General features: G+C 43.2%; 1 protein-coding gene across 1 annotated transcript; it reads left to right on the top strand.

The window, feature by feature from the left end:
* The first annotated feature begins 425 nt into the window (after positions 1-425).
* Positions 426-17,632, top strand: LRRC34 (leucine rich repeat containing 34). Its single transcript, XM_074153098.1, is given in 11 exon segments — positions 426-470; positions 8,146-8,267; positions 9,177-9,301; positions 9,453-9,517; positions 10,712-10,795; positions 12,359-12,487; positions 13,602-13,697; positions 15,295-15,449; positions 15,557-15,712; positions 16,917-17,043; positions 17,346-17,632. Coding segments are annotated over 11 exon segments (1,308 nt in total). The 3' UTR covers positions 17,550-17,632.
* Positions 17,633-20,114: the final 2,482 nt, after the last annotated feature.

The following is a 20,114-nucleotide window of genomic DNA, read 5'->3' on the forward strand; positions in this document are numbered from 1 at the left end:
TAATAACATATCCTTTCAGATTCTCTGGGCTATGCTTACACTGCTATATATGCTTAATCTTCGTGTTGTGAACACAGTGATGACTGCTGTCAAAAGAGCAATGATGATTTCAGGTGGACACACTGCAGGTTTGCCAAGGGAGGGAAGTGGCTGGGATGTGCTAATGCAGGTGGGTGGGCAGGGTGAATGTGGCCTCCTGTATATAAGGAAAATGCCTCTAATGTGAAAATTTTTGAAAACTATGTTTTAAATTTTAGTCTCTTCTCCCCCCCAAAACTGTTGCCTCTTTGTGAATGCATTAAATCAACATAATTGTGAGATCTGGAAAGCATCCCAACAACTCAAGATTATATATTAGTCCAGTAAGAATACAGAAGGAGCTGTTCCACCTCTGCTGTGGTCTTTGATGCTATCTCATAGTGTAGATGAGTCCTGTATACAGAATCAGCATAAAATCAAGGTAAGAAACAGTTGATTGGTGTCTTTGCAGGTCTCAGGGGCAAGGGAAATGCTGTGGCAGATTAAATCAGAGATGTATCCTGATTTAAGCAGGACATAGCAAAGATTTTTGATGCAGAGGAATCCGTAAGTGTCTGGATAAGGCTATGCAAAGATTTCAGGATACTTCAGGGATGCTCCTTCTCATTCTGAGCTGTTTCAGCCTTACCCAGACTGGGCTTTCTGTACAGACCCTTTTATGACATGCAACACAAACCCAAACTTCCAGATCTAAGAGTCTGATCTAGAACATGTGATATGAAAGCCAGTGGGAGTCCCTGCAGTGCCTTCATGTTTCCTGCATTAATCCATTAACCTTCACAACACCTTGTGATATAGACAGTGGTCTTATCTTTACCCTAAAGATGAAGGAAATAAGCAAAGTTTATTATTCAAAGCCAGTGGGCAGCTTCTAGCTAAGAGCAGAGCACCCTGCTCTGTGCCCAAGACTCGTTAGAAAAAGCACCAACTTGGTACATGTAAGTGGCTCCTACTTTATTTACTTGATAATTTCTTATTTGGTATTTTATTGTATTTGCTTACACAGAACCAAATTCTAGCATAGTTACTCATGTCATGGAGCATGTTAACCCACACGTGAGCTCAAAGGCTGCAGTGGGATTATTCATTGGTAAGGTATTTTAGGAAGTAAAGATATTACATCTGCCCACTGAGTGAGGAGTCTTAGAGAAATCCTGAGGCAGCTTGAGGGATAAAGTGCTGCTCAATTAGCCCCGAGTATATCTACACGCTGCAGCAGTCTCCTGGAGGAGAGGCACAGCAGGATCATTCAGTGGCACTTTCCTAACTTGCTAGGACCCCGCTCAGCAAGTTCTGTGCAGATGCAGATCAATATTCACCTTTCAGTCCAAGTGACCCTTCCAACATCAACTTCTGGCTGGGCAGGTTTATAACCAGCAGCTGACCATGCTGTGCTGATGCCTCTTGATCATCTAATCCATGATTTCATGTGAGCTTCTCTGTGGACTTCCTGGTTCCAGTTTCAGTTCCACTTGAAATGAGCACTCGGCTCTTCCAGCTCTGAGAAATGTGAGATGGAGTGTCTTGGTCAGAGGTAGCAGGGAATTGCTGCAGTGTGAGATCAGTTACTTTCTACAGAGATCCTCGGTCTCTGAAATGAAGCAAAGAGCACCTGCTTCATACAGGGCTAATGAGAGACTTTGAAGCATTGACTCAAGCCAGGAGAGAGTTATTCTAACATGGAAGTACCATCATCTCTGTTTAACAGCAGCACACCAACCTCTGCTCTTAATCACTTGCCTTCCTGTGAAAAAGTCACTCCTCAAACCCGTCTTTGGCCCAACTGGGAAATTGATCCTTCATCTATTCTGTGAGAATCTCTCTGAATCACTCCTTTCCCGCTGGAACCTCTCTCTCCAATTCAATAAATCAGCTGGCCCGTGTTTAAAGTCCGGTGTCTATTGTAACCGTACTGACTGAACTGGAGTTCAGTATTGGGGTTTCTTGCTGTGTCATACTTGAGTTCCTCATTCCCAGCTCCAGAGCACAGTATGGACTCGCTGCTCGCAACCTCCTCTTGCTGTTCATGTTCCCCTTCTCAGTCCTTTGCCCTCTCATGGATCTCTCATATCTATTCTGCCAGTAAAAAGCTTTTATTAAATCACTTCTATTGAATGAACTGTCTATCTGCTGCTCTTCCCAGAAATATCTCTCTTCCAGCGATTTCTTCCTTGGTACTCTCTGAATCATCCTTTTCTCTGTGCCTCTTTGCCTTCACTTAGGGTGAAAAAATTTCATAAGACACCTCCAAACAATCAAAACAGCATCCATTACCTAGTAAAATGGAAAGCCAAAACCGAGCCATCCCACTTTTTTTGAACTCCCAGCTCTCTCCTGCCAACAAGCATAGTAAGAGATTTCAGTTTCAATCGGTTCAAGAGGCAAACAGCAATAAGCTCCGTCCCCTGGAGCAGATGTAGCCGCAGCATTTGGAGAGCACTACCTGGAGGTGGAGCTCTAGGAAGAGTTGGGTCTCGGTGACCTTGCCTTCACCACCTCCTTCAGGATGCCACCACCTTCTCTGAGGCAACTCTTCCAGTTGGGAGCTGCCTTGTCCCTCCAGGGGAGGGACAGAAGGACTGCAGTTCTGACCAGCCAATTAAACTAAATAAAGGGCTCTGCTCCCACCCACTCCTGCATTTTGAATCTGCACCGTGGCCGGTCCCAGTCCAGCTCTGTGCTTTATGTGTGCTGCAAATAAAACTCCGGAGAGGTTTAAGGAGTAACTGAGAAATACACAACTAGACAAGGACATCAGCTGTCTAGGACAAACAACTACCTGTAAAGTGCTGTGGAAAGACATAGTTGCATATAAATTTGGCGTGCTAGAATTATAGTAAGGAGTGTTTCTCATGGTTCTTTTGAATAACGAAGGTGTTGTGACGTGCCAGGACCCGGAATTGTAGCAGAATATGGCATTCTGCAGACTCTCTGCTTTCAAATACGTGTGTTGTACACAGACGTTTTACAAAATGTCACCAAGCTCTCTCAGAGACGAGCTGTACCGCTGAGGATTTGACAGCTTGCAGTCATTCAAAATGCTATAACTCCAGATTGTCAAAACAGCAGTGAACAGTTTTGCAAAAGTGTAGAGATACTTAGGAAACAGCTTTTTACACCTCTGTAAGACAGGCTGGTAATGCGGGTGCTGGTAGAAGTGCGTATGTTCTGCCTGCCTGGAATCCTCCTCCGTATTTCCAAACAAGGTACTGATCATTTCTGAATGTAAAACAACTCATTAAATAACTGCTAGCAGCTGGGGCCCCAAATATTGTTCCATTCGAGATATGGCTGTACCTCACTGACTGGAAAACAGATTTCTAAGAATTGCATGTAAAATACTTTGGGATTCAGAAAAAAAAAGCACTTCATTGTACCAGATTCCTACAGATTAGGTTAATTTCCAGTTAATTGGCTGCCTTCATGCTTTGGGATAACATGCATCCAGAATGAGATGAATATCAAGAATATTTCGGAATCTGCCTGATTCAACTGGAGTCAATGTTGACAAAAATACAAAAACAAACCTCAAAAAATAATGTTTTCATTGTAACACTCACTGATTCAAATGCTTTAATAACTGCTTGTCTCCCACTCACTTTTCTCTGCTCACGTTTGCCCTCCTTGTAAATGAAAAGAGCTCTGTGCAGTTTACTGCCCAAATATCACTTTTTGGCTTTTAATCCTTTTCCAGGCTTCTCCTTTCCCTGTCCTTTTCTTTTATTTTCTTTTCCTTCTTTCTTTTTTTTTTCATTAGATTCTTACGAAAGGTTCCAATCCTCTTCTGGTTCATCACCCCACACCGCAAACTTTGGATCTGAGAGAGAGAGAGAGAAGAACAACCTGGTTACCTGGAGGAAAAGGGTAAAAGCAAACGGTCACGTGGAAGAGTGTAACGGGTGGATATTCTTGATGCAAAAAGCCAGGCACATTGTGGTCTCCAAAAAACCCTTTTATTCTGTATCAGACTACCTTGTTTGCAGCTAAGACAGACTGCCAGCCACTTGACTTTTCCTTTACTCTGTGTGTTATTTTTTTCAAGAGGAATTTCTTACTTACACAGCCTTTGATTAGAGTAGTAAATGACTGTGTCTACACATCTTTAAATGTCACCTTTTAGTTCAAAAGAACAATTTGGGAGAAACACATTGGTTCATGAAGAAATTACAGATTTTGCAGAAAGAGAGGAGTAATTTAGGTTCAGAAGAATCAAAGACTGAGGATTTGCCTTTCCTTCCTTCTTGCCTTGTATTTTTTCTGAGCAAATTAATTCCATGGCTCACTGGTGGTACAGACTGGTGGTCTTTTGGGAAAAACAAACAAACATAAAGACACAAAAAATGTGTTTTGTTCAATGTGTTTGCACAATGGATCTTCAACTCTCTACGGTCAAAGAGTGGAAAATGCCACCTGCAGTTAGTTTCATCTATAAGCAATGCCTTGTGTATATATTGTGGTGTCTTTCTTAACACCCTTACCTTTAAGTTCATGGCCTTTTTACACCTTTTTTCCCAGAAGTATTCCCAGATGTCTTCTGACAGCACACTTCAGTCAGAAGGTCTGTCATAGGGTTCCCGTCCACAAGGACCAGCTCCAGCTGCTGAAGACTGTCCAAATCCTGGGGCAGCCGGGACAGGGCAGCTGGAACAGGTGACTATTCTTCTGAATGAGTAGCTTTTGCAAACCTGAACACACAAAAGCTGAAGCACAAAGAACAGGAACGATGGGGAGAATTCCTGCGTGCTCCCTGCACATGGATGATGCACAAACAACTCACTCTGTGCATGTAACGAATGTGTGTATTGAACATCTCACCAGAGTGTTTAAAATTTGAAGTATCTTCTCCCAAATATAGAAGGATGGGACTCAGGCTCTCCCAGCAAAGCATTTACTTCACCAGGTGTAGACTATTCACCTGGGCAGACAGGTGGCCAAATCCAACTTTCAAAAGCCCTGCTAATTGGCCCACCAACAGCACTAGTGAACTAAGCCTCACAGAAATGCAATGAACTGGGGAAAGTGGAAAGACTGGGCTGGGGAACCCCCTCAGAGAGCTGGTTCCTGACCACCCCCCTGGAGTCACTGGTGCTGACCCAGTGGGTCTTCTCATCAGGGGGGTCTGCTTGGAGCTGAGTATGGGGAAACACCCTTTTCCTTGGACTCCTGAGGTTGAGATGGGTTATGGGGGATGTGGGGGGAAGAACCTCCTGTTTGCTTGTCTTGGGCATAGCGCTTCCCCCACCCTCCCAGTTCCTTACTTTTATCCCATTTGGCTCCCATACAATTACAGGATGAGCCCTGAAGGATGCACTGCATTCCTTCCTTCCCTTCTCTCCCTCCTTCTTCCAAAATGCTTGCCAGTACTGGTGTCCTTAAGAACACAGAGACTATTTTTCACCATGTATTTGGCACACAGAGTCTGGGAGGTGTTTAAGGAGATTGTTTTGACAGTCAAGTCTTTTCAAGTGGGTCAATGAGCCAATGGCTGCGGGCAGGTACTCAAGATAATTATTCTCCGTATGCAGTTCTTTCAGATTCTGGAAAATACATGTGCATAATTTTTAATAGTTAAAGGATTTTTCCTTAGCTTGATACATAATGAACGTACAGAAAATATCAGAAAGGTTTATAAGCTGAGCTACCATTGGGATGACGACTAAACACGGAGAGACAACATGAGTTTCAAACATGGAGTTTTGATACCACTCCTGTTCTGACGCCCTGGCCCGGTGCTGTGTGATGTACCTAAAGAGATCAGGAGAACTTTCTGTCCTGCCTTTGGGAGAAGCTGAAGTCCCTGGAAGTGCCGTATGGCAGCAAACCGAGACCTTCCCCCCTTCTATTGCTCCTGCCTGCGATTTGCTGATGTGTTCTGGCAGACTTGGGAATCGAATTCCTTTATCTTGTCCCAGGCATAATCTCTCTAATGGCTCCAGGAGAAAGATTTCCTTTGGAAAGATACTGAATCGGTTTTCAGACAGGCTGAGGCATTTCACATTTGTCAGTTCTTTCGCCTCCGCAGGTATCCAGGCACAGGCATTAAGAAGATATATTATGTCAATTAAACAGTAATCTTTGGGATTTTGTTTTTAGGGAAAAATCTCCAAGAAAACACCGTGGAGCTGCATTACTGTTGATAGATGAACACAGAATATTCTGCTCATTAATATAACATTATACCTCACAGTATGGTGGGAATTTGGGCAAAAAAAGAAATCCATGTTGTTTCCTCTGCTGGAAAGATTTCTTATGGGGTTAATTTTATTTCTTAGCAGAAACATTAGTCTGCTGCTTCATTTCCTTTGTGGGCACAGTGCAGGGGAGAGTAATTTAAATGAATGAAATCTGTGATTCTTTTGCATAAATTGCTACTTCTGTAAATGTAACCTTCAAGGAGAAAATTGCACAAGTGAAAAATCTTGGAAAAGAAGCGTTGCATTATATGAAAAGGAAGGTGCATTCTGAGCCCTAAAATCAGTATGTCCAGGAATACTGTTACATTTACAATAGCACAACTTTAGGGTACAGAATTGTTCATTATCAAATGAGCAGCAAATGTTAATGGTCTTAAAAGCATTAACAAAATCATATGCATTTTTAAATTGTCCTCTGCTCTGTTTCAGTTTGTGACGTATTGATTCTACGCAAACACAGCTCTTCTTTTCCAGTGTACGCAGGAGAAAAAAAAAGGTGCAAAAAGACTGAAGCGGTCCCTCCAGTCAGTATTTCATCTTCGTTCAACACAAAGGTCAGTGTTTCCACCTTCTTGCTTTTTTTCCCCCTGCCTGAATACTCAGGTGTCAGTGCTAATGAGTAACCCAGGCTGAGGTGCATTCCAGGTGGAAGGTGCCTTCTCCCTGTAGCAGGGAAAGGTGGCACTCGGGTGTAATGAAGAACTTGGCTTTTGCAAAAGGGAGGTATCAGTAAAATAAAAATGAAAACAAAGGAACAACAATGTACCTCCTGTGTCTGTTTGTCATCCAGGGCCGACACTTCCAGATTTTTCATAGAGCATATGCCTTTAGGATAAAGAATAAATTTATTTATTAGTAATATTTATGATATTTATAATAAATGTTATTATAAATATATATAAATGTCTGGACAGAAGAAAGCTTTCAGCTGGCGTTTAAGGAACGGTAAGAGAGGACGTGGAGGTGGAGCTGTCAGTCATCTCCCACTGATGCCCTTTTCTCTGCTGGGGGGGGACATCATGTTTCCAGAGATGGGGAATTTCCAGGTGCCACCAGGACAAGGAAGAAGAACTGAGTGACCACCATGCTGGGCTTCCCAGTCTAATTCAGATGTTGCCCGGAGGTATTTTCTTTTTCTTTGGCTGCAGGTTCTGTACCGGGGTGCACTCGCCAGAGGCTGTGGGACAGGAGAGCGTGGGATCCCAGCCCACCCCCTCCCACCTACACGGGCAGTAGTGAAGTGGCTGGAAGGATTTATTTGGTGGAAAAGAGCAGCACAGGCACCTTTGAAGTAGCTGCTAATCCGTGTAACCATGGAAATTTTGGCAAAGGCTGCTCAGACTAAATACGCCGGGGGTGAGCTGCCGAAACTCCCCTCCCCGGGGAGGCCGGGCTCCGCAGATGCTGTGGGGCCTCCTGCCAGGACACTGGGCTGGGCCTGACCACCTTCTCCCGCTCCCTCTGGGTGGTGGGGACCTGGGACACCCTCCTTGGAAACGGGCTCCGTGTCCACACATTATTGACCTTTTGGAGTCTCCTGGCTCGGCCGTGGGACAGAGCTCACCTGGGGGTTGATGTGGGGAGAGGGTGATCACTCAGGTAGGCACAAGGAGGTTGGGGGCACAGCTGCTTTATAGGGAAAAAGGACCTACCTCTGTGAATATTAATTCTCTCTTCTGTAGAACTCACATTCTACATGATGGCGGATCAGAAACACGTCCACAATTCCATTTTTTTCCCTTGAGCTTTTCCTGTCTGTATCTGTATTATCCTTGTGCTGCATACCAAGAGTTGTAATCCTTTTCAGACCATTTTTATTGTTATGCAGAGCCCTGCACCACGGGGCTTGGGTCCATGGTGGTGTTGCTAGGCTGCCCTAACAACGCACTAACACTTCGGTTTGTTTTTCCAGCAGGTCATGGCAGTTCATCCAGATCTTCACCAGGGTTATGTGCTGGCCTGCCAGAGCTTGGGCCAACCTGAAAACCCCTTCATCGCTCGTGTGCTCCGAGAAGCCGATAAAAATGATAAAATGTAAGGAAATAACAAACAGCGTGTTTCAGATGCTTCTGAAGGCCTTTCACAAGATAGCAGGGCAAGGAATTGAACAATGAGAAAGTTCATGCAGTTTCAGGCTTAAAAACAGATCATATTTAGCATTTACTGCTGAGGTTCTGCTTTGACTCATCTCGACATCATCTTGGCAGAAGTTTGTAGCTATATATCCCTTCTGGGCAGCTTTACAAGCAGTGAAATAAAAAAAAAAAAATTAAAAAAGTGAAAAATGTAAAGGATGGTGCCTTTGTGTCCCTTAAAGAAGCCAAACCCAGTGTCTAGTCATCCTAACTCCCTTCCTTTTGTCTCGCTCCTATTTAAAAAGCCTCAGCTGCATCCAGTTAGCTTCCAGCTGGTAATGCTTCCCTGAGCTGTCTCTGAATCCTGCCAAGGTATTAACCGCCCAAATTCTCTTTTGTTATGTGGCAAGGTAGGGCTTCCTCTCACGGATGCTCCTGGGGTCAAAGTTAATTGTCCTTTTGGAGAGAAAACCTGAGAAAACACAGCGTAGTGAAATGGTTTGTGTTCGGTTTTGGTCCTGAGGGAAGGATGGAGTAAATAAAGGAAAGGGAACAAGTAAAAAGGAGATGATGAGGTAACCTGCAGGATAGGTTTTATTTCCATCTGCCTTCCCCTCACCTTGCTTCTTCCCACTTTCCGTGCTAAGCGTGGTCGTGCAGCTGTGCAGTGTTTTCAGAATATCAGAAAGGACATTGCTGGGGGACAGCCTGTTGTCTGTCGTGGTGTTACCAGAGGTAGCGGCGGCAGCTCACTGCGTGCAAACGGCATCGGCGAGGGCAAGCGTGGCTACCCTCTGCGTCTGGAGAGAGGATTCATTTCTCTGTATCATTTTACTTCTCCCTGTGTGCTTACATTTTTGTGTTACAGCAAATGGACAAGAGAGATCACATTAAAAATAGCTGGAAATAATCATCTAGAGCCTGTGCAGAGAGTTGCAGATGACGATCTTCAGGTTCTTGCCTCTGTCTTATCCAACACTGTATTTGTCACAGGTAAGCTTTTTTCATGTAAATTTGATGTGGCTGTGCTAATATAAAAAAACATAAGCAGCCTTGATTTCAGCCTTAATTCATCCTGATTTCTTTTTGTTTAGAGATCAGTTAATTGTAGATACGCATCTGTCACAGTCTTCATCTTTTTCAGGTTTGGATCTTCGGTATAACACATTGACTGATGCTGCAGCAAAGCACGTGGCAACATTCCTCCAGGTGCCAGAATGACATTTATCATTAGCAACTTGTAATTTACTTGGCTACTATACTATTTATCTGTGATAAACTGGAGACAAGAATGTATTGGTTTGGCAAAATTCCATTAATTTTGACTTTCACCTCCAAATCCATCCCACTAGAATCTCAGATTGTATTGTCTGGGGAGATTTTTAATTTCTGGTAGGAAAGCATTTGACATTTGGCTGGGGTGTCATGAAGAAAGAACAGTGGAAGAAACTGTGGGGCTTTCAGGCTTACAGTTCAGTTCAACAAAGGAGATAGTGGTAGTGTCAAGTGTGCCGGGGCCTTTGGTTTAGATAGTTTATCATCTCTGTTAGCCTTTTTGTAGGTCTACACTTTAATGCTGCCTTTCTGTCATTGTAAGCACCAGAATGCAGATGGAAAATGGTGAGTTGCCATTCAGTGCCTGGGTTCTTGGAGCTCAGGGAGGGCCATTAAATCCACAAAAGGCCTGAAGGTTTGCATCCTATGAAGACAGGCTGAGTTGGGGTTGTTCAGCCTGGAGAAGAGAAGGCTCCAGGGAGACCTTATAGCCCCTTCCAGTACCTAAAGGGACTACAGGAAAGATGGGGAGGGACTCTTGATCAGGGAATGGAGTGATAGGATGAGTGGTAATGGTTTTAAACTGAAAGAGGGGAGATTTAGATTAGATATTAGGAAGAAATTCTTTTCCTGTGAGGGTGGTGAGACACTGGAACAAGCTGCCCAGAGAAGCTGTGGCTGCCCCATCCCTGGAGGTGTTCAAGGCCCGGCTGGATGGAGCTTTGAGCAGCCTGCTCTAGTGGGAGATGTCCCTGCCCATGACAGGGGGGTTGGAACTCGATGATCTTTAAGGTTCCTTCCGACCCGAACCATTCTATGTTTTTATGACTCTATGATCTGAGCTTGACCACCTGCTTCGTTTGGCCGTGCTGAGCACGTGGGTTCCTAGGTGGTTTCTGTAAGCCCCATGAGGACCTACACACTATGTGTTTTTTCTGCCTTTCCATCACCATCTGACGTTCTTTGGCATTATTTAACTACTTCTCCAAATCAGGGGCTGCCTGAAATGCAGGGAAGGACAGAGGTTTTAAGTCCGTGTATGATTGTATGATGCATCTCCTTTTTGAAAAATGCAGGCATGCTCTGGAAAAAGAAGTCTCATTACTTTCTGCTTTGTCTGGTCCTCAGGAAAACTCCACTCTGCGGTACCTTAACCTGATGTTTAATGATATTGGCACAAGCGGAGCTGAGCTGATAGCGAGGGCACTCCGTGTGAGTATTCGTCTGGGAGATCTAGACAATGGCAGCTGGTTTGATATTTTTGCTTTTGATGAAGAGGACTGGCTGTCCTGCCAGCACCAGGGCTGGCTGAAAGGGCCCTCTGTCTTCGGTCCGTTCAGCGTTCTGCTGTCTCACAGGGTTTGCTTGTTTTCCCAAGGCAGACTTCAGAAATCAGATTTCACACAAGAGAAAGTTGCATTAACACTTAATTAGCACAACTATCACAGATGGATTTTTCTATGTGAAAAATGCTATGCTATAGGGTATATAATGCCATCCGTTTTGTTTTGTTTTGTTTTTTTAAATGCATTAAATTTGCCTGGACCTTGATGTCAATATTTGTCTTGATTCAAGATGTCTGAGACATGTTTTCAAAACTTCGCCTTACAGCAGCAGCATGAAAACATGTTTGTTATATTTAATGTGGTTTCCCAAGGAAATGAGGCTTGTGTGTAAGATTTGTTATGTTTGTGAAATGAGACTGGCGTGGGCTCGCTCTTCCTCCTTCATAGACTTTCAACTCTGAACTGATTTCAGCTCCGCTTTACAAGCTTCTAAAATGCTGGGGTTGTACAGTAAATTGTACAACACTGGCCTTGCAAGAAACCCCAGAGCTATTTGTGCAGCCCCCCCCCGGCAGCATTTGCTGAGCAGGGGGGTGGCAGGACCCGACCACCAGCCCCTTGGCTTCTGAGCCAGGCTGGGGGGGGATCTGGGGGCAAAGGAGGGGTGTTATTGAAGGAGGGAGAGGGAAGGAGATGCTGTAGTGAGGTACCGCAGCTGGGGAAGGGGTACCAGGAAGATATAAAAGCTGTATGAAGCCAGGCTTTGTTAGTTCTGCTGCTCACAGAACTACTTGTTTTGCAATCTCTTAATTAATCATAACCTCTGATCATGGGTGATTACGGTGGTACTGAGGAATTAAAAATACAAAACTACTCTGTCTTGCACTTAGGGCTTTATCAGTTGAATGGATATTTCATATGCACTGAAACTCTGTGGAGGGTGAGGGGAAAGATGCTGACTTTTCTAGACCTCTCATCAGACCTTTCTGCGGCCAGCGAAGCCTCCAGTCCTGCAGAGACATACACACTGGTTTGGTTCTGCACGGAGCAGTCCTGCTGAAGGCGACCGGCTTCACTGAGCTTTAGGCCATGAGGTTTCAAAGCCTCTGAAAAATCATGCAAATTACATTCTTGTTTAAAACATCTTACTAGATTGAAATCAGTTTTGATGTAATTCCCATTTCAGCTGTTAATTTAGGCAGAAATATCTGCCTGGGTTATTTTCATGAAATTTCGTGTGAAACTTGGGAACCTGGGAGAAACAAAACTTTTCAAATACTCAAGTTTTGCTTCCAGACTCTCATGCGTTTGATTCCACCGAGGGGAGGCTGAGCCAACTGCTTAGTCAGCATTATCACTTAGACAAAATTCTTCTGGAAGGATGTTTTGTCTTTGTGTGACAACCAGCAGGATTCACAGGGAGAAGGACAGTGTTGTTTTTCAGGCCATTTAAAAGCAATTGATTTTTTTACGTTCTTATTTTGTCTAGAGGAATGAAACTCTCACGTATTTGAGAATGACTGGAAACAAAATAGGAAACAAAGGTGGAATGTTCTTTGCTTCAATGCTGCAAATTAATTCAACCTTAGAGAAGCTGGATCTTGGAGACTGTGATATGGTGAGTAACCCAGTAAAATTATCAGCAACGACATAAGTCTTTCAAGGGTGTTACAAAGGTCCTGCAGTGCTTAATTAGGAGAAAATGCCATCTGTTGCCATTGATTTTACATTTTGAGATAGCACTAAGCAAGGGTGCTTCCTGCTCTGGCCAGTAAAAGCCTGCGGATGGTTTTTAAAAACCTGTAGGGTACAGCAGGAGGTGGCAACTGGAGCTGTGAACCTCCTCCTTGGGCAAGATCGCAGCACCTGACTGATGGTGTGTCCTTGTGCTATCACATCAGAGGAACTAGAAGGTGGAAGTGGTTCTTCTCCCTGCCTGGGAGAATTTTATTATATTTTTTTTATATTTGTTTCCTGGAATTATGGAATTTTCTCCTAAACTAGAAGGGGAAATACTTCTCAGAAGCTGTGAAGGGTGTTATGAAAATATAAACAAGGAAAGTGTAGCCAGTGTAGGATTTATTTGAAAGCTTAATATGTTTATGCTTGGTAGGGAGTTGATAGAAAACTGATTTAAAATTAAATAGCTTTGGGTGTAGACCAGCCTAATTGGTAAGTAACATAAATATGTGAGCAAACAAGAAGGAAATAATAAAAAAAAAAATCTGAACTGGCCTGTATTCTAGACTGTCACTACTCCGTATCACGTCAATTCACATGTAGGATGAATTTACCTAGCTGATAAATGTTGGACAAAACTTTCACCAAAGACCTTTAGGGAACGTGCACAAGCTGATTTTAATCCATAAATCAGGAAAACCAAAATACAGGATCAATTAAATGGACAAATATCTTTGAGATGCATTATTCTTGCTTTTTATTTTCTGAGTTGCCAAATTTCCTAGTCATTTTGTACTTTTTAGTCTAATTCCATTCTGGTATTCCCCAGGGAGTTGGCACTGGTATTATCAGAAAATACATTATGTGTCTGTAGGAACTTGCATGTCTCCAGAGGACGTGGAGGCAGAAATAATAGTATTTCCAGTCTGAGCCCATTTGATGTTTTTGATCTTCTGACAATCAATTTCACGAAGCCACAGTAATTTGGTGCCTTGATCTATACGTTGGACAGGGTTTCTCTAAAGAGTTTGTTTATTTATTTTCATTTCCAGGGTACGCAGTCTCTAATAGCAACCGCAACAGCCCTGACTCAGAACAAATCAGTCAAAGCAATAAACCTAAATCGTCCTTTACTCTACAGCCGAGAGGTATGTAATAGACTGCGGTGTCAGAGCAAAGAGAGAAGCCCAAGTGAAGTCACTACTGATGTATTCGTGGGCAGCTGAGCTACACGGGGCTCTGGGTTTCCTTACGAAGCCAAGTAAACGGTTGTAGATATACTCCTTTTCAGTGCCAAGTTTTGTGCGGTCTCAGGCTGCCCCTGTTTGACTACAAGGTTAATTTTTTAAAAATGTCTTTCTTGGTACATATGCCTTTGTTAAATAGTGGGCTAATGGAGAGGGCTTGGTATTGGAGAAACAAATATTCCTTCTGCTGTCAGGACATGGAGAGTTTGGTGCATTGTTCAGCAGACTGAGGGAGAAATGCTGTTTAGCAGGAAATGAGGGGAAGAACAAAAGCCTGGTGTTTGTCTGCGCAGTGCGCTACGTGGGCGACTGCCAGAGCCTGCAGCCTGGAGAAGAAAAGGCACATTTCAACAATATGCCACGTTCACTGGGCTGTGTGGTTCTGTTCTTTCACCGTGTGAACTTGAAGCATGAATTTAAGAAGTGAATGAACCTCATCGATGTAAAAACCTACGATGCGTTTATTAGCCGAAACAAAGACACAAACCCTCCAAAACAATCCAGCGCTGAAACGAGAATCTGCAGGGCAGGGTTGGCTGGGGGAAGCTCCGCTGGATGCCTACGTGCGCTCAGAGCGGCGGGGCTTCTGCTTGCGGGCATGTGGCTTCTGTGCCTGGCTGGTCCTGCTGAAGTCTTGGCTGTAGAGCTGGTTGCGGTGGTGGTTTCACCCGACCGGCAGCAGTTGTCAGGTGTCTGCAATAGGCATTTTCCTGATGACAGGATAACGAAATTAAACTGTCAGATCTTCCTAAATTCACCTTAAAAGGTATTTAACAGTTGAATGAAAAGGTGAATTTAACAGTTTAAACAGATTTTAGTTGTTTCATTTCTACTAAGACAGGGCTTGATCCGCCTATACCCAGTTTTAGAAGTCAATTTAAACTACTGCTGTTGAAAATATAACTCAGGGGCTGGTCTGTATCTGTGGGTGACTCTATTTGCCATTGTTCCACCTTCAACTCTATCATTTTCTGAGCCCTCTGGGTTGTTGCCTTATTTTTGACTCACAGTATTCACTCGGTTTTTTTCTTAACTAAACGTGACAACTTCAAAAGGAACTTACTTTGTTTTACAGTGACAGGACATATTTTTTCCCATAGTAGTACTGTTTCTTTTGATGAAATAATAGATTAGCGTTATGGCAAAATACTTTTAATGTTAGAGAAGACTGACTCAAACATTCAGTTTTTTAAGAGCAACGACTGTGAGGAAAACTGATCAGACACAATGATTCAAACATTGATGCTTCTGATGTTTGCAGGGATGTATATAGTACTGTAAACCTGGAAATAGCTTTCTGGTATTTTTATTTTTTTTTTTATTTTTCAGCTTTATCATAATATATTGTTTCCTGGTTATTTGTTATACAAAGCTGTAATATATAGAATAGAACTGATGACCAAACCTTGCTGTTAAATTGTGCATCTCCCTTTTACTGAAACAAGACCGTATCTTATCCCAAAGCCCAGCTTAATCAAACTGACTTGTATGTTTTTAGGAAGAGACCACAGTTCACGTAGCTCTCATGTTGAAAAAGAACTCCTCTCTGGTGGAACTGCACTTGTGCAAGCACGAAATGAAAAACTTTGGTGTGGAGCGACTGTGTGAGGCGTTGTATGAGAACTCCAGCCTGAGATACCTCGATCTGAGCTGGTAAGAGTTATTACGCGCCAGAGCCCTGACTAACATTAGACACTCATTTTAGCACCCCGTAAAAAAACCACCCTTTAAAAAAAAAAATGTGTGCATCTCTCTTTCAGTAATAAAATAACTCGTGATGGCGTAAAATTTTTGGCAGAACTACTGAAACGGAACCAAACCCTGGAAATTCTAGATCTGAATGCAAACCGAATAGAAGATGATGGAGCCATCTACCTGAGCGAAGCCTTGGTTTTGAACAACAGGACCCTTCAGGCGTTAGTATTTACACAACTCCTCCGGAGACTTGCAGGTGTAATGACTCAGAGCACAAGAAACTTGGACTTTGAGTTGCTTTGGTGACTGAATGAAGTCCCCTGTAGCTTCGCGTGAGCTAACGGAGTAGAACATGAGGCCAAGACATCCCGGTCGGTCCCATGTTCTAGCGCCTCACGTTCACCTTCCCACGCTGCCAGGGCTACGCGTAACTCACTCCATCCCCTTTGCCTTGTGCTTCCTTTTTTTTCATCTTGCATCCCTTGCTGTGTGCCCTGATGTGTTCTTGCTCTTCTATTTCAGGAGGTTTTGGGGTTGACGCTTAGATCTGTTCTGTAGTGGTTCATCTTACATGTGATTCTCAGCTTTTACAGTCATTCTAAGGGTTGGGGCGGGGAGTGGGGGAAGGCAATTAGATCTTGGTAGTTCTTTCTGCATCTTTAAAGCATAGGTCCCTGTGGCACACAAACAAAAACAAACCAAGAGCTGTACGTATTGAGAATTTTAAGATATTCAGACTCCGTGCAAGGATAAGGCACTATATTTGTTGATTCCGATCTTCGACACTTAAAAAAATCCTCCCTTTGCTTCCGGGTGAACCCAAAAGAGCTGTAAATCTCCCCACCAGGGTGTATTTTGTAGCCGGCGTTAAACCCCGCGCCGGCAGGATGTAAAAGCTGATCAAAGGTGTTACCTGAAGCCATTCATTTTAAGTAGCAGACTGAGGAGGTGGCGGCTGCAAGGTGCCTCTGAAAGCCTTCCAGGTTCGCTAATATAAAAATAACTGCCGCTCTGCAAAGATCAAAGCTTAGCCTGGATAAACGCCAAGGCCTGGGCTTCAGAGCAGACGAGAGATGAGACCTGGCCACCACGCAGTAAACTCACCGAGGCTGAAGAACTAAGTCGTGAGCAACCTGGCCGCACGAGGCACGGCAACGCCTCAATAAATACCCCAAGTCCATAGTCCAAACTGCCTTTAGCGACCCGAAAAAGATTTTAGAGTAGGACTGGGCTTGATACAAATAAAAAACTACATTTTTAATAACAAATAGAAAATTTCAATCTACGTACAATATACGATATATAATAATATACGATGAGAAAATACAAAATAAGAATAAATCTCTTAAACTCTTAGTTTTAACTAAGAGATGGGAATTCTGTGGGTTGCCACACATTTGCATAACTATTTTCTCTGGTTTTTAGGTTGTCAGTAGTAAGCAACAATGTAAGTGGCAAAGGACTTACAGCTCTTGCAGCTGCAATGAAAGCAAACATGGAACTCTCCTATATTTACATTTGGGGGAACAAATTTGATGAAGCCACCTGTATAGTAAGTGTTTGCTCCTGAACTCTGGTAAGAGGGTTGGGTTTTGTTTGTTTGTTCTGTTTTTACAATCTTTGGGATTACTACAGCAATTTGTGAGCAAGATATCTGATTTAGTCCGTTTTATTTTGTTTTTAAATAATTATAATATGGTGGTGCTGTAATGAGACTCACTGGACATCAGCATACTGAAATGATCAAGTACTCGCCTCCTGTGTGTTATCTTCTAGAACCTTCACTGCAGTCAAAGTGAAATATTACGTGTCGGGTTCTGTTTTTTGTTTTTTTTTTTTTTTAACTCATTTCAGGCATTTTCAGAATTAATTGAGACGGGCCGCTTGAAACCCAATCGCACAGACGTGGAGCCCTATGAAGTGGACGGGCACGTTCACCTGGCAGAGCTCTCCCACGGCCTTAAGAAGCACTACTACTGGACACCCAGCTGCGGGGAGGTGACGAACAAAGATGCCAACGCCAGTCTGGCAATTGCTGCGGTGTCAGAACACTTGTGAGTGAGGTGGTGGCAGCTCGATGTGCTCCACGTGCTTGAAGTTTTCCTGTCTTGTTTCTAGTCAAATAGATTCTATCAGTGCCCAACTTGCTGCATGTTGTGTTTTCAGGGTCTGTAGTCTAGAAGGAATCTAAAAACACTCAAAGTGGAATTAGAGATAAAATATCGAAGCAGTGACCTTAAAATTTGTTGCTAAAAATGCCTGAGTTATTAAAGACCTATTAATGTGGAAATGCATTAATTTTGCTGTAGTTGTTTCTATTGCACACTATCTCCTTTGCCTTACCATGACCAGATGTAGGTCCAGGGTTCCCAGGTGACAGATGAATTTAGTATGAGAACATGCCAAGAGGAAACGCGTAGCCAGGAGACCCCACAGGTAACGTCCCTGTGTCCCAGCACATCAAACCCCCAAACGCTTACACCCAGGGCTGCCGCTGGGCAGCAGCTTCGCTGGACTGCAAAGCAGATACGCTGTAGGACAAAGCTCCTGCTGAAGCTGAGAGAGGTTTGGGTAAACCCATTTGTTGCTACTGAGCTCTATGTACCCTCTCCTTGATCTTTATCCAAGAGTGACTTCTTTTTTTATTTAATCAAGTTAAATGAACTTAAGCATTAAGCCACTCTAATGCTGGAACTTTAAAGCAAGTGAACCTTGTTTACTGGTATAAAAATGGTATTTTGATTCACCTGCAGCATGTACTTGTTTCTCGCACTAAAAAAGAAAACCACCAAACTCTTTCATTATTTCTTCCTGTCTCTTGGAAACTGTTTAAAAAGATTTATATCGTTACAGCCACGTGGCAACTCCTAGATGTGAATAAGACAACGTACGCATATAATGGTAGTTAAAAATTGTTTAATGGTTTGGATACAGACTTCTTAGAAATTTGGAAATCACTCGGCTTGTACCTGTAGCGGTGACTGGATTGATGCTCCTAAACAGAAAAAGTCACCAAAGAGGAGAGCAGAGGTTTGCTCAAAGGCTTTCCCTAGTGCAATCTTGTGCATGTCTAAATGTGCCTGTTAAAAATTACTATAGAAGAGGTCACGGAATAATTCTTGAATGTATGTGCACGCAGGCAAAGACCTATGAGATCAAAGTACGAGAGGAAAAAATAAGAAAAAAAAAGATTTCAAGATTACCTAAGAAGCAGCAATATAACTGCTGCTGTTCTGAGTCCGTATTATGACAGCGGTAGCGTATGGACAGGGAGGTGGATGGAGACTCCTCGCCAGCTGAAATCACCGATAGCTGGTACTGATAGCTGTTGTCAGTGTTGGGATTATTTTTCTCTCCCTCTCCCCAAACACAAATTAGGCTCTGTTGGTCCAAAAACCACTTAGTATCATCAGAGGACTCAGAAGTAAGCCCCCAGAGCAGGTGTGGTTGTTCTGCTACACACAAGTTGACATGGAGCTCTCTCTCTGCCCCCTCAACCTTCGTGCCTGCTACAGACAGCGTTTAAGACCTGATCGAGTCTTCTCCTCCCTCCAGACCAGGAGTTCCCCTGTGTTCTCTTCACAGAACAGCGTAACAGATGTGACAGCCGAAAGGTGAGGGCAGAGCAGGAGAGCAGAAGTGAGTTATCCCTGTGGCCTGCACAGAGACACTTTAACCTGCAGTCACCTCGTTGAGCACAGAGACCACACTGAGAAAACCCCATTCCGGAGAGGAGCCTGTATTTTAACTACTCTTGCACAGAACAGAGCCATGAAAACAAAAGTTGAGGATACACAGAATGTTTCTTTCAGCATATGAAGTTCAGGCTCATTTCATTGCCCAAATTAAGTCTTAATTGACTTCTATGAATGACATTCGTTAATCTGCTGTGGTAACAGGGAACCAAATCTACCAAGTCAGTCCCAATGCTACCAACAGCAGTGTTTTATTTTTAGTGGATGTGGCAAGGTGGCAACAATGTCATACACAAGATGCGACAGGATAAATGGTATCTGCTTTCTAAATTGCTAGTGTATGGTTTTGAAATATTTTTACTCTCTCTGAACCGTTGTTTAACAGCAAGATGCTTGGCCCAAAAGAGCACTCTGCATTATTGACAATATCCATAAAAATAGCTCGTGTGTTATAGTTTACTTTGATATTTCTTTGTAAGAAAGGGCTGCAGAGTAATTCTTACTGAATTAGGTATAAACAGCTTCCTACAAACTAAAATAATTATTTATGCAGAATCCTGTATTGCTTAGAAGCCCACAACAGAGGCATTTATTGCTTTCCTTTCTCTGAAAGCAAAACCTTGAAATTCTTAAAAGCTGTCTTGTCTTCTTCGGAACGAGAGCATTTACATAGGCTAGAAGTTTTTGCCATGGACTAATTTATTCTAGTAGCCAACGCAAAGCATAATGCTGCTCTGCAAACCATTGTTTCAGCTTCCAGAACTCGCAGTACCTTGCTGAAAGACAGCATTTTTGCCTCAATTTTAAAGGGAAGGAAAACGAGTCATCCAGCGGGCCAGCGGTACAAGGCAGGTCCCTTAAATCCTACCGTGTGCTCTAGCCACCGTACCTCCTTCTGTAGAATTAATCTAGTAAAAATAAGTTAAGA

This window comes from Numenius arquata, chromosome 9 (genome assembly GCF_964106895.1).
Source record: "Numenius arquata chromosome 9, bNumArq3.hap1.1, whole genome shotgun sequence".
Classification (NCBI taxonomy): domain Eukaryota; kingdom Metazoa; phylum Chordata; class Aves; order Charadriiformes; family Scolopacidae; genus Numenius; species Numenius arquata.